The sequence below is a fragment of the Lupinus angustifolius genome, chromosome LG06, assembly GCF_001865875.1.
Source record: "Lupinus angustifolius cultivar Tanjil chromosome LG06, LupAngTanjil_v1.0, whole genome shotgun sequence".
NCBI classification, from domain to species: Eukaryota; Viridiplantae; Streptophyta; class Magnoliopsida; order Fabales; family Fabaceae; genus Lupinus; species Lupinus angustifolius.
Genome location: NC_032014.1, coordinates 4,821,071 through 4,835,101, shown reverse-complemented (window position 1 = coordinate 4,835,101; position 14,031 = coordinate 4,821,071). Strand labels below are relative to the sequence as shown.

Below are 14,031 nucleotides of genomic sequence, written 5' to 3'. Positions count from 1 at the left end.
GAACAAAAAAGGAAGTAAACAAAGTTCAGTATCCTCGTATGATGCAGATTTGTTGATTTTGCGTACACAACAACAGAGGCCGAATCAATAGTACACAGTTTATACTAATCTCAAAGACACTATCACTATAAAGGTTGTGTCTCTTTTTCATGTGATGTCATCTACGTTACCACTGTATGTCGCTAAAAATCCCAAAATTCAAACTTGATAGTCAAAACCACCTATTTTCACAAATCTTGTTCTTTCTTGATTTCATAACCAATACACAATTTTCACAAATCTTGTTCTTTCTTGATTTCATAACCAAGACACAATTTCCAAAACAACTTCTCTCTTCAATACTATCAGACTGCACATAAAATCACTTTTTTGATGGGTTCCTTCTCTCATGTGATCACTCTTCATGGCCTAATACCTTCTACCCGTTGTTCATATGGGTACTCTCACTCCAACCCTCGTCTTCAAACATTGAAATTCACCAGAGTCGCCAATAAAGTTGGCATCTTTGCTCAGCTTAAGAGCCAAAACTCGACCCCCAAGTCTCAAGACATTGATTTCAGTGACCCTGATTGGAAAACCATTTACAAAGAGGACTTTGAGGCCCGTTTCAGACTCCCTCATGTTACCGATATATTCCCTGATGCTGCTCCTATGCATTCTACCTTCGGTCTCAAAATGAGGTTGGTTGGTTGGTTGACTTTTTAATATGATAATTCAAAATAGTTACTGATGCGTACTTTGGTCAATGTATTTGTTAATTACTTTTGTGTTATGTTTTATCTGTGCTTCGTGTATGGTTGATTTTTGCTTCTCTTATTATTCAATTGTGTGGCTGCATTAACACCGAACTGAAATTTGTGTTTTTTGTCTGTGGCAGAACTCCTAGGACAAGAGATTTTCCTGGTAATTATCCATCGTGTAAGGAGTGGCATGGATACATTAATGACAATGATAGGGTGCTTCTTAAGGTATGCTTTATTCAGGCTTCATGTTGTTTGAATTTAATTTGATTATGAAATGGTAGCTTCATAGCTGTTAATTGTTATAGCTGTAAATTCTGTTTTCTTTGGATCTTTATTGCATTTGTGCATCATGGATATTTTGGCTTTTCTTGTTGCTTTCACTGATTTTGAATCAGATTAGTTCTCTATGGTGAGCACATTAATACTATTTGACTAGCATGAATTGGCTCCCTAAGTTGGGATATTACTCCTACCTTTTTTGGTTGAAATGCTCTCTCCCTGACATCAACAGACATGTTTACTCCTGCACTTATGCCGAAGTTTTTCTGTCAGTAAAACAGTTTTTTTGTATGTTTAACTTATCCTTGCATTGGTATATCTTCTGTAAATACAATTGAATTGCAGCAAAATAAAGGTGTTGGATATTAATTTGTGATCTTATTAAATTAATTGATGATCTTTTTTAATAAGGTTTAAAAAAATGTTTTGGCAGTTTCAGTGTTAATTCTCCTTTTGTTCTGATGTTTCAGACGATATACTATTCTTCACCTACATCTGCTGGTGCTGAGTGCATTGATCCTGGTTGTAATTGGGTGGAACAATGGTAACGTATTTTATTTTTCCAATTTTAAACTGGAATATAATGACTGGTTAGGCATACACGAGTTAAAGGGATATGAATGATGCTAGATTACAAATAATGGTACATATCACTTATTGAAACTTGGGAGGTTTATTTCAATTCAATGCCTGACAGGGGATATAGTCATTCACAACAGGTAGCAATAAATACACTGTCTCAAACCAATATGTTTCTTAACCAATCTCCTTTTATAGGAAGTTTAGGCCTTTCAAAATTCAATGCTCCTTCCTAGATTAGACCCACAATGTCGATGATTCAATCATTGTCTATGTCTCTTCCATTTATCATTGTATATACTCATATTTGTACATTTATCATTTAGTCTGCAATAAATTTTTATAACTAATGGCCAATATTGCATACATTGTACATATCTTCTACATTCTGTCATTGTTTACTGCCATAAAGATATATCAAACAAAGGTGATATTGGCAATGCATCTTGGTATCTAATATCAATATAAAATTAATTGAAAAGTACAACTTAACATTCACAATAGGGCGGCCCACTACACGTGACTCAAACATAGTGGTGTTCGTGAAGGGTAGATGTACGAAGTATATAAACAGCCTTACTTCCACGATCAGAGAGACTGTTTCCAGGATTTGAATTTATGACCTCTTGGTCATTAAGCAACCTTCTTGCCGATGCGTTAAGACTCACCACGAGAAATATGTTACTGGAAATTTATTGTATGAACAATAATTGAGATTTATTTTCCTTTTGGGGTACCAAATTAGTTATTTTACTTACAATAACTAGTTCCTGTTTCCAATAACTTTTGAAGTCTTATTGATGTGTATTGAGTTGTTTATGAGATTAGCATATTTAGTAACAGGTTCTGATATTTTTTTAGGGTTCATCGAGCTGGACCTCGGGAAAAGATATACTTTAAACCGGAAGAAGTAAAGGCAGCGATTGTTACTTGTGGAGGGCTCTGTCCAGGTCTTAATGATGTCATCAGACAGGTTAGTTTGAGATCACATTGAATTTGACATTTTCTTTAGGAAGATTAAAGCTTTGCAGGTGCTCTGGAAGTTAAGGCAGCTAACCTTTGTTAGAGAAATATAACATTTTAATTTGCCTCGACCGTAATATCACGATAGTGAATTGTCAGCATAGTTTCTAGGCAGTGAAATGCTAGTGCTCAAGTTGTTGGCAGAACTGAAATATATTCGTTGCTGTTATTTGAGTGTCTTACGATTTGCTCCGCCTTCCTTTGCATACTTTCTCGGTGTTTAAGTCAATAATAAATGCGCTGCAGATTGTAATAACACTTGAAATATATGGTGTAACAAATATTGTGGGCATTCCTTTTGGTTACCGTGGATTTTCTGACGAAGAGTTGACAGAAGTGCTGGTAATCTCATGCTCCTATCCTTGCTGATTTTGGTCCATTCCTCTGTTGATTTAACTAAAGTTCTATTGTAAGTGTATTGAACATGAGTTCTCCTCTCTAATGACTCTTTACTTTATTGGACTTCCATTTGCAGCTGTCAAGGAAAGTGGTTCAGAATATTCATCTTTCAGGTGGAAGCTTGTTGGGAGTTTCACGTGGAGGGCCTGGAGTCAATGAAATTGTGGACAGTTTGGAGGTGGTTCATTGATCTATTCTATCAAAAAAACTAATTGACGATTTAATAGAAGTTTTTCCCCTCTCTCTCTCTCTCTCTATATATATATATATATATATAGTTTTTTATACTGGCTGAGTACTATATTTACTTTAATACACATATTGTTGATTTCAGGAAAGAGGTATCAACATGCTCTTTGTGTTGGGTGGAAATGGCACACATGCTGGTGCAAATGCAATTCACAATGAGGTTGTTAATCCTTTAACCTTGTATTAATTGACTGCATTGAATTGGATCATTTTGTGATCTATGATTAGCTTTTTATATGAGGAACTCATATTTTGGAAACAGATTAATTGAATTCAGAGAGATGCATTATGTGTGATATTGAAGGATATTCACCTATATTTTACATACTGTTCTTAATATCTAAGCTTTTCCATAGTGTTTGATGAACTAATTTTTTCCTTCAGTGCTGTAAAAGACGGCTTAAAGTATCAGTAATCGGAGTACCTAAAACCATAGACAATGATATTCTATTGATGGACAAAACTTTTGGCTTTGATACTGCGGTTGAAGAAGCACAAAGAGCAATAAATTCTGCATACATTGAGGTAAATTACTTAATATGCTGTATCAATTGACTAGATCCAGTCATGCTTTTTACTTGGTAGATATTAAAATATTTGCATCTCTTCCCTAATACCATTAGGCACATAGTGCATATCATGGAATTGGGATTGTGAAATTGATGGGCCGTAGCAGCGGATTCATAGCAATGCATGCTGCCTTAGCTAGTGGACAGATCGACATATGTCTAATTCCTGAGGTAAATTTGATAAAAATAACTCTCTTTCTTTGTCGCATTGATAAACTAATACTAGATTTTTTCTGTTTCAAAGATTGCTTTCAATTTACACGGACCTCATGGAGTTTTGAGTCATCTCAAATACCTTATAGAAACAAAGGGGTCGGCTGTAGTATGCGTGGCAGAGGGAGCTGGGCAGGTACTTTATATTTTCTAATCATTTTCACATATAAATCAACAACACTTGCTTTAATAAATTTTTACTCTTAAGCTTATGGCTTGGCAAACAAACACTAAAATAAGTATTACTGAAGTATATGTTCTTGATGCAGGATTTACTTCAAAAGACTAATGCTACTGATGCTTCAGGGAATACTATATTAGGAGACATTGGTGTGTATATTCAACAAGAGGTTAGCCGTAACTTGTTTATGGTGCTTAAAATAATCCAAATGGATTGATACTTGATGGGAAATGGGTAAATGTTGTTGGGTCTAGATTTTTCAATAAGTGTCAAATCAAATATGAAGGTAGAAACATAAGTTGGCTAGAACTAACATGAAAGAAAGGGACACCAGCTGTTTATATGTAGAATAGCTCTTCTATTATTTCTCCACAAACTTAACCAATAGATGTTTAAAATTATCAGTCTATGCCTATCATTTGTGTACTGACTGTTATGTGGGTTTTACTTGTGGTCTTGGTCTTACTATTAAAACTGAAAGTTTATCTTGTAAATGTTCATATTGAATTTGAATCACTTCGAAGTGAGTCTGAAAAAGGAAGGGGGTTTAGTTGCCCATGAAACACTGGCACAATGCAGCCAGCAGTTTAATATCTTTCCAGTTTCCTATAGCTAAATATGCCGAGAGTGTTAATGCTACGTATTTAATAATTTTAGTGATAATATGATGGCAAGTTGGTAACTAGAAATCATTTCAAAGCCAGTTATTTTGCTCTTCCAAGCATAATGTTTTTTGGCATAGAAGTAAAGTTTCCAATAATTTCCTCCTAGAGACATCTTTTTAAAGCCTAGATCATTATAAAACAGCTTATGATAAAGCTTTTTCTTTTCCTGCGTGCTCAATACTATGATTTGGGCCAAAAAACAAAGCCAATAATGCATAGGTGTATGTTGAAGTGAGACATGAAAGTAGTTCTGAACCTCAGTTATGATCTTGAGCTGTTTTCCTACTTCTATTTCTGTTAAAATAAGTACAATTGAACTGAATATTTTTAGGTCTAATGCCAAGCTTCCTGTTTTGATATGCTTTCTGTTGCGTATTGTTGTATGCCGAGCATCATGAATAATGATTGCATTTATTTACTGTAAATAGATGGTTCGTGGTTCCATTTTTTATTTTTCTAATTCGAATTATTTCATAACAAGAACTGTTTTATTTCAGACGAAAAAATATTTCAAGGATATTGGTGTTCATGCTGACGTGAAGTATATTGATCCAACATACATGATCCGTGCATGTCGAGCAAATGCTTCTGATGGAATTTTTTGCACTGTACTTGGACAAAATGCTGTTAGTCACTCTCCCTCTCTATCTTTGGCTGTTGATGCATATGTATGGTTATTTATTGGCTCTCGTAAAGCCATTACCGGCCTCTTATTCTCATCATCAAAATTTCTAGATTAAGTTTATACTTCACCCAGACATAAGTTGCTATGTTCTAATTGTTATTACTTTCAGATAAAGTATAAACTATGTAAATATTAGTGAAATGTCATGACATCTATACAGTCCCACATATTGTGGAAAATAAGACACTAAAACAAAAGAGGGGTTGAGTTACCCTGCAATCATTTTGTCTACACTACTCTTTTGTTGACAAGAGGGTAAGCTTTGACAATGCCTAAGTTTGTTTGCCTTATGACCTAGAGATCATGGATTCAAAACCTGGAAACAACATTTTTGCTGGTAAGGTAGGCTGCATACATCTATCCTTCTCATTCTAGTGAGTGGAAGTCTCGTGCACTGGATTGCCTTTACCTTTCATTAATTCTTCATCCCCATGTGTTAGTTGTTTTAGCGAATAATTTTTTTTTAGATCATGAGGACATCAATTTAGTGTTTTCTCTAGTTTTTTTTTATCATTACCTAAATATTACCTTCAAGTGCCTAATATCTCTTTTATTTGGATATTGATTCACAACTTTTGTATTGCAGGTTCATGGTGCGTTTGCTGGATTTAGTGGCATTACAGTAGGCACATGTAACACACACTATGCTTATTTTCCCATCCCTGAAGTGATATCTCATCCCAGGTTGGTGGACCATAACAGTCGAATGTGGCATCGTTGCTTAACTTCAACCGGCCAACCTGACTTCATTTAATATTTTTTCCTTTTTTATAATTCAAGAGGCTTGGAAATTCAAGCTTCCATAGAGTATATCATAGGAAGATAGCTTTAAAATATCATTGGTTAATAAATAAAGTGGAAATAATACAAAGGATGACAATCCTCCTTATTGGAAAATTGGTTATTTGTATAGCATGGTCACTTCATAGTCCTGCCAATTGCATTCAAAATAAAACCTGAGAGGACAAACAAAGCAATTTTTTGTTTACTTTGATTGATTTATGACATTTGTTGTAACTCATTTAATTAGTTCATAGCAGTTTAACTGTTACTTTTTCTGTTCCAAAGAAATTGTTGCTTTCTGTTGAATGTATATTGTAATCCAAGTCTTAGTGTGTAGTAGTGTGTAGTTAGAGAAGAAAATGCGACTTGCCATTTATAGAAATTAGTTTGAATTTCAGTTAGTTAGTTGAACCAACTTTACTATAAATAGGTTGTGTATGCTTTAAGTAATGTATGAAGAACACTACATTCTTTCAATCTTTCTTTCTTCTTCTCTGAACTTTTCTTCTTTTTAGTCGAAATTCCCAACAAATCTGGTATCAAGAGCTTGAAATCCAAGGACCTGCGGGTGCGTATGTGAAGGATCAACAAAATGATTTTGTTGAAACAAAAGCTGAGAAAAGGGACATTCAGATTCATTGAGAGTGAATCAAGAACAAGAAGGGGTTGCAGATTGCGTTAAGAAGATCAAGAAATGGTAAGAAACAACACAAACCTCCAATCAATAGGACTCCCAATTCTCAGAGAGAAGAACTGGGATTGATGGAGGACTCAAATGAGAGTCTTATTCTGGTTCCAAGAAGTTAGTGAGGTTGTTGAAGATGGATATCCTGCATTGGGTCTTGATGTAACAGAAAGCCAAAGAACATTGCACAAAGAAGCCAAAAAGAAGGACAACAAGACTCTATATCTAGGAACAAACAAAGGAGATTCAATTGCCACAAATTAGGTCATTACTCCTATGAATGTCCTAATGAAAAGGCAAAACAAACAAAGAAACAAGAAGAAGCCTATGTTGTCCAAGGAGATTCAGAACCATTGAATCTAATTGTAACAACATCTGCAGGAAGCTCACAAACTGAGTCATGGTACTTGGACTCAGGATGCTCTAATCATATGACAAGACACAAAGAGTGACTAACAAAATTTGACCCCTCAAAGAACAGCAAAGTAAAGTTTACAGATGACGGCTCATTAGAAGTGGAGGAAGCTAGGAATGTGGTGATTACAAGGCAAAATGACTCAAAAGCAATAATCACATATGTGTTGCTAGTGCCAAAAATGAAGTGCAACCTGCTAAGCATAGGTCATTTGCTGGAAAAGGGCTTCAGTGTGGTAATGAGGAATGGGCAACTTGAACTATCTGATGCTAAGGACAATCTCATACTCAAGAGCAAGCTAACTAGAAACAGAACATTCCAAGTAAACATCAAAGCAGTTGAAGTACAATGCTTAGCTACCATGAGAACTAATGATGAAAGTTGGCTATAGCATCCCATATATGGTCACCTAAACTTCAAAAACTTGCATCAACTAGGGTCAAGACAGTTGGTAAGTGGAATTCCTACCATATCACTGCCTGAGAAAGTATATGAAGTTTGCTTGATAGGGAAACAAATAAGAAACTCTTTTAAATCAGAAATATAAATGAAATCCAAGTCAATTCTAGAAGTTGTTCATTCTGATGTTTGTGGCCCATTTGAAACTCCATCCTTGGCAGGTAACAAATGCTTCATAATATTTGTGGATGAGTATAGTAGAATGATTTGGTTAGATGTGATAAAAGCTAAAAGTGATTCCTATGAAGCCTTCTTGAATTTTACGGCTGATGTAGAAAATGAGAGTGGAAAACAGATCAAGTTACTCAGAACAGATGAAGGAGGAGAGTATACCTCAAATGAGTTTGAATCATTTTGCAGGAAGAATGGAATAAAGCATGAGGTGATTGCACCATACACTCCCCAACATAATGGTCTAGCTAAGAGGAGAAATAGAACCATCATGAATATGGCAAGAAGTTTAATAAAGGAGAAGGAGTTGCCTCAAAAATTATGGGCTGAGCCAGTATCAACACCAGTCTACATCTTGAATAGGTGTCCAACCAAGAAGCTTGAAGGGAAAGTACCTCTTGAAGTATGGTCAGGTAAGAAACCAAGGGTCAGTCACTTCAAAATCTTTGGATCACTAGCTTTCAGCCATATACCTGACCAAAAAAGAACCAAGCTCCAGGATAAGAGTGAAGCAAAGGTGTTCATAAGATATCACTCTACTGGAGCCTATAGACTCTGTGATCCAATTAAGGAAAGGGTTCAGATCAACAAGGATGTGTTGATTTTAGAACAAGAAAAATAGGATTGGAAGCAAATGCAAACCTCCCTTAAAAGGATGATTCATGTAAGCATTGATGATGAACTTGAACCAGATAGGCAACCTGAAAGAACTAATAAGACACCTAGAGTTTGGAGATCACAAAGAACAAGAACATTGCCAAATAGATTCAGAGACTATGAGTTAAATGTTGATGATCAGATCAATGAAGAAGACGATTTGATTCACTTAGCATTAATGGCTGAAGCAACTCCAATAAATGAAACCGAGGCTCTGAATCCGATAGAATGGAAGATAGCAATGAATGAAGAAATAAAGTCTATCGAAAAGAATGAAACTTGGGAGTTGGTTGAACTTCCAATTGGCAAACATCAAATAGGAGTCAAGTGGATCTTCAATCAGAAACTAAATCATGATGGATCAATCTCAAAGTACAAAGCAAGACTTGTTGTTAAAGGATTCCTGCAAAGACAATGCCTAGACTACAAAGAGGTATTTGCACTTGTAGCCAGAATTGAGACCATAAGAGTAGTAGTTGCAATAGCAAGTGCTAGGAATTGGGGGTTGTTTTAACTTGATGTGAAATCATCATTTCTCCATGGACTACTACGACAAGAAGTCTATGTGCAACAACCACCAGGCTTTGTGACAAAAGGCAAAGAACAACACGTGTACAAGTTAAAGAAAGCTTTGTATGGTTTGAAACAAGCTCCAAGGGCCTGGAACAAAAGGATAGATGTTTTTCTGTTTCAGCTTGATTTCCAGAAATGACAGGTTGAGCATGGAGTCTACATCGAAGGTGTAGAAGGAGAATTGCTCATTATTTGTTTGTATGCTGATGACTTGTTGCTAACAGGATCAAACCAAGAAAGCATGGATAAATTCAAAAGAGTCATGAATGCAGAATTCGAAATGAATGACTTGGGAAGATTGAACTACTTCCTAGGATTGGCATTTGCCTATACTAAAGCAGGAATCATAAATTTTGTTGTTAAATTGATCAAGAATATTTTAAGAATATTTCTATTACCTAGTGGAAGTTTATTGAATATGTATGTTACTGCTAGTGCAAATGGTTAAAATTAGTACCTTAGATTTTGTATATCTTTATCTATGATGTTTTCGTTTCTTCTGAATTACGATTGTAGGATAGTGACTTTAGACACACATATTAGAGGAGTTAGGATCCTCTAGCAAGTGCTTCAAAATGTTAGGAGAAATGCAACTTTCAATTACACATATTCTTTTTATTATAATGAAATTACACTTTTATTATTAAAAACAAATGAAAAATATACACTTGACTCTCTATTAATAGATTAGTAGTTACATCTTTACCCAATCTCTTTCCTTATTTATTAAGATAATATGTACTTCTTTTATCTATTTGTACTTCAGCTGTGCTGGAAGTCACTAGTTTTGTTATATTTATTTTAAGACATGTGACATGAATCGAGGTTAGGTTTAAATACTAATTTGTAGTTCAAAACAATTTAATGGTATGAATGTGATTGAGATCGTTAATATCTTAGAAAATATAACAGTTTTCATATAGGGGGTACATACAATATATGCAAGTAGTAGGGTATATAGGACATCGCAATATAGTTTGAGTTAAAACTAATTTTATATGACTTTTATCTGTAATATTCATTCTCTATGCTCCTGGAAAAAATATTCATTCCGAAAGTCTTCTAAAAAAATTATTCATTCTCAATGTGGTATTCCCTTTATTCCCTTTTTATTCTTTTCTTCCCTTTATTCCTTTCATGTGTAAGATCTCGTATGCATTTTATATCAGTATATTCCACTTCATCATATGTTGATGCTAATAAACAAAAAATAAAAAATGTTGACAGTTAGTTGATAAGAATGATAGTAATTCTTAATTTAGTTTATAAATTTATTTGGAATAAATTACCGAATCTTAGAATGAAAATTATGGTATTTGATCTTTTAAATTTAAAGTGAGAATTAATATTTAATAGTCTATTCATCCTTAATTTAGTAAATGCATTATAATTTTAATCTAACAAATAATCATACCTTCGATCATACAAATTCAAAATTTTGCTTTCATCCTTTTATGCAGAAAAGCTCAATGCAATCTTTTCCTAAAATCTTACTGTTATTGTGCAATTCGTGGAATAGAGAATATCACGGATGAAGTTCTGGTGTGTTACAAAGTGAGAGAACCATAACTTTAATTTTAACCATTTTCTTGTATCCTTAGTGACCGTATTTTTTTGTACTATGTTACCAAGGTCCAAAGTCACCTAAGCTCACGTTTACGTGTTCAAGATCATAGATAATACGTTTGTGTAAAATAGAAAGGGTATTTTGAATTTCTTGTACATACATGTGCCAAATCAACCATATTATGACATGAGAAATGTTAAGTGCTTCTCAAATGTTGGAAAAATTAAGACAAGGGACACTTTTATTTAAATTACTAGATGCTTATTTTTTTTTTTTCATTCCAAATTCAGATACAACTAAAAAAAGAAAAGAACAAAGAATTTTGGTCTCTATATTAATCCCCCCAATATGAAAAGTTGGAGCATGGAACAATTATAGTTTTTCTCTATCACTTGCCATGCTCTTCATCAACAACATCCTTTCATCAAAATTTGCTCTACCAATCACATCTCCATAGTATTTGTAGCCTTTTCTATAATCCAACTATTAACAACTAGCAACACCTCCTCATGTTCATGTTTCTAGCATGTGACTGCGTAAATTCCTATCATATTCATCCAAATTAATGAGTGTATCCACAATGATCACACTAAACTCACATTCATATTTCATCACTTGTAAAAGCCCCATTAGTTGAAGGGCCATCTGATTTGTTGCACATCTTAGTATTTGAACTATTATATGAAGTATTTGGACATGACCCAACTGTTAATTCATCACTCTTAAAACTTAAGTATCCAGTATCCAATACCCCAACAGGGCTTTGGGGCACAAATAGTGCAGAAGAGTTATTGCCCAAATTCGCAGAAACATTCATATCTTTGATTAATTCGACACACTTTAGAACTCTCTCCTCCTGCAAAATGAATGTCCCATAACTCAAAATGTCAGAACAATTCACAAAAGGAAGGTGATGTCAAATACCAATTATCAATTCTAGAAGGATAAAAGGAGCAGCAAAAATTGTCCTGGCCCTGCTATTTGATGTGCAGGAACCACAACCTCACCTCAACAATGGAAGAACAAGCTATGCCATTATTAATATCTTTTGCATCAATTTCCTTTGAAACATAAATTGCCACTGCTGCTGCAATTTCAGAAGGCTTGAATTCCAGGAAGTCAATACCTGCATTGATTTCCCATCAAAAGTTGCTCAAACTCATAACTCATCAAGACCAATACAGTCCAGAAGATCAAATGTTAAAACCGTATAACTGTCAATACCCTTGATTGTGCTGAGTATGAGCTGTATTGATTTTGAAATGTATGGCTCTGCTTGTTGCTGTTCACAAGTGATCTTGCCGAGGAAGTACTCTAAGAAGGAGCATGGAGTTAAAGCTTGCATCTTCCATCTCAATGTACCTAAAACCAATAGTTCCATTCTTTGAATGGTTTTACCCTCAAAGAAAAACTTTGGTTCTCCAACCTGTCCATTACCGATACCAAAGGATATAATTAGACGGCTACATATGTAACAAAAGATATTTAACTATTTAGAAGATTGTATGAGTAATACCTGCAAATCTAAAGATTGAGGCACTTTAATCTCATCCATTTTAACTGCAATTGATAAGCATGCAACCGCTAGCAATTGCCCGGTCCAACTTTTATCTCTCTAAACATACCATAAAAAGATAGCAGGAAATGGCAATTAGGTAATAAAAAATAGATCACATAGACATGAACAAAGTAAAATACAGAATGATTTTTTATCTTACCGGTAATTCATATACAGATAGGAAGCGATCAAAGTAGTTCACAGTGAGACAAAAGGTCAAATATCCAAAGCCAAAATAAGCATGACTCTGTTGAACACATTACATACAAAGTTAAAAAGGAAATAAGGAGGCATTAATCACATAATTTCAACGAGCACAAAACAGAAATCAAAACAAAAGAGTGGAAGAACAAAGAAGCAAATCAAGAAAGAAAATCAAATCAATTCAAAACATAAAAAAAAAATAGCATAAATCCAGCCCAGGAAGAATGTCAATAGTGCCTACCCTGTTACCGGCTTAAAAATAAAATAAAATAAAGGAAAGCCTAGAAAATTCGCTATAAAACTCAATTGAGACCCGATGAGAAAGCAAGAAATTGAAAGAAAAAACACTGCTACAAGAAGAAAATACAGGACAACTAAAAAACGACTTATTTCAATAACTATAGTGAAAATCTAATTAGAAGCACCTAAAAACATAAAAATCATCCAAATAGATAAATTAAAAGGTGAATTATTTTTCATTTCCATCGAATGAAAATGGGAACTTTTGGGCCACATGAATGATTCAATGAATAAAAAATCCAAAATAAAAACCCCGTTTGAGAAAGTCAATAAAATCAACCTTGCAAATCCAATCAATAGCCTCTCTCCTAACACTTATATCCAAGTCCCCACTCCTCAGTCTCTTCAAGTAATCATCCCTTGGTAAATGCTCCCTCTCCCTCTCAATCATAACCCTCACAGTTTCCTCACTCTGAAACACAAAACTGTGACATTGATTGACAGAGTTAAGGTTTGTGTGGGCCCAGAAAGTTGAGATTCCAAAACCAGCAACATCATTATATTCTAAAACATCATCAAAACATGTACTGTTGTCCTCTGAACAAAGAAGGTTTGAGGTATCAGGGTCCAGGCAATCAGCCATTGGAGCACCTCAAAATGATGATGCTAGAAACAACACAGTGGAAAATGGAACCTCATCAAAATCTTGGTTTGTGCAAAAGGATGAATTGAAAGAACGAAACTTATCAATGACCCATATGACACTGTTTAAGTATTGAAGTGTAGAGTGGAAAAATGGAGTGGAAAAGGGTGGGCTTTATGTAGGAAGCGGGTATATGGTGCCTTTAGGGTAAAGGGAGAGGGTTGGGGCAAGAAACATGCTGGGTGTATCCATGGATACCAAACCCAAAATTAAAGGGGCAAAAACACACCAAAAATGATGTTTATAATTCAAATTCACATTTGTCCAAAATGAAAATGGAAAATCAATCCAAAATAAATTGAAAATAGAAAAAATGCATGGAGTTGGATTATAATGGATTGATTTTTTAAAAATTAATTTGTACATTTTGGAATTTTATGCCAAGTCTAAAAACTAAACCAATCTAAACCCAATCATATATATATATAATA

The 14,031-nt window shown here is 34.5% G+C and overlaps 2 protein-coding genes across 2 annotated transcripts; one reads left to right on the top strand and one right to left on the bottom strand.

Moving 5' to 3' along the window:
• On the top strand, window positions 215-6,633 carry LOC109349157 (ATP-dependent 6-phosphofructokinase 5, chloroplastic-like). Its single transcript, XM_019589863.1, has 13 exons — window positions 215-680; window positions 878-968; window positions 1,493-1,566; window positions 2,463-2,574; window positions 2,871-2,966; window positions 3,100-3,201; window positions 3,358-3,432; window positions 3,657-3,797; window positions 3,896-4,012; window positions 4,086-4,190; window positions 4,324-4,404; window positions 5,398-5,526; window positions 6,172-6,633. Exons 1-13 carry the CDS (start codon window positions 373-375, stop codon window positions 6,337-6,339), a joined length of 1,599 nt encoding a protein of 532 aa, XP_019445408.1. The 5' UTR covers window positions 215-372; the 3' UTR covers window positions 6,340-6,633.
• Window positions 11,148-13,817, bottom strand: LOC109349154 (cyclin-D4-2-like). Its single transcript, XM_019589859.1, has 6 exons — window positions 13,238-13,817; window positions 12,614-12,700; window positions 12,412-12,510; window positions 12,120-12,321; window positions 11,903-12,021; window positions 11,148-11,751 (listed from the first exon to the last, which is right to left on the bottom strand). The coding sequence occupies exons 1-6, from the start codon at window positions 13,538-13,540 to the stop codon at window positions 11,497-11,499; spliced, it is 1,065 nt and encodes a 354-aa protein (XP_019445404.1). The 5' UTR covers window positions 13,541-13,817; the 3' UTR covers window positions 11,148-11,496.

What these genes read in the sequence shown, in the direction of transcription:
- LOC109349157 (XM_019589863.1), top strand. Translation starts at nt 373, where the DNA reads ATGGGTTCCTTCTCTCATGTGATCACTCTTCATGGCCTAATACCTTCT. An exon ending in TGTAATTGGGTGGAACAATG is followed by an intron (nt 1,567 to 2,462) that starts GTAACGTATTTT and finishes ATATTTTTTTAG; the next exon opens with GGTTCATCGAGCTGGACCTC. An exon ending in ACATATGTCTAATTCCTGAG is followed by an intron (nt 4,013 to 4,085) that starts GTAAATTTGATA and finishes TCTGTTTCAAAG; the next exon opens with ATTGCTTTCAATTTACACGG.
- LOC109349154 (XM_019589859.1), bottom strand. Translation starts at nt 13,540, where the DNA reads ATGGCTGATTGCCTGGACCCTGATACCTCAAACCTTCTTTGTTCAGAG. An exon ending in CATACTCAGCACAATCAAGG is followed by an intron (nt 12,022 to 12,119) that starts GTATTGACAGTT and finishes AAATCAATGCAG; the next exon opens with GTATTGACTTCCTGGAATTC. An exon ending in CTTGTTCTTCCATTGTTGAG is followed by an intron (nt 11,752 to 11,902) that starts GTGAGGTTGTGG and finishes TTCATTTTGCAG; the next exon opens with GAGGAGAGAGTTCTAAAGTG.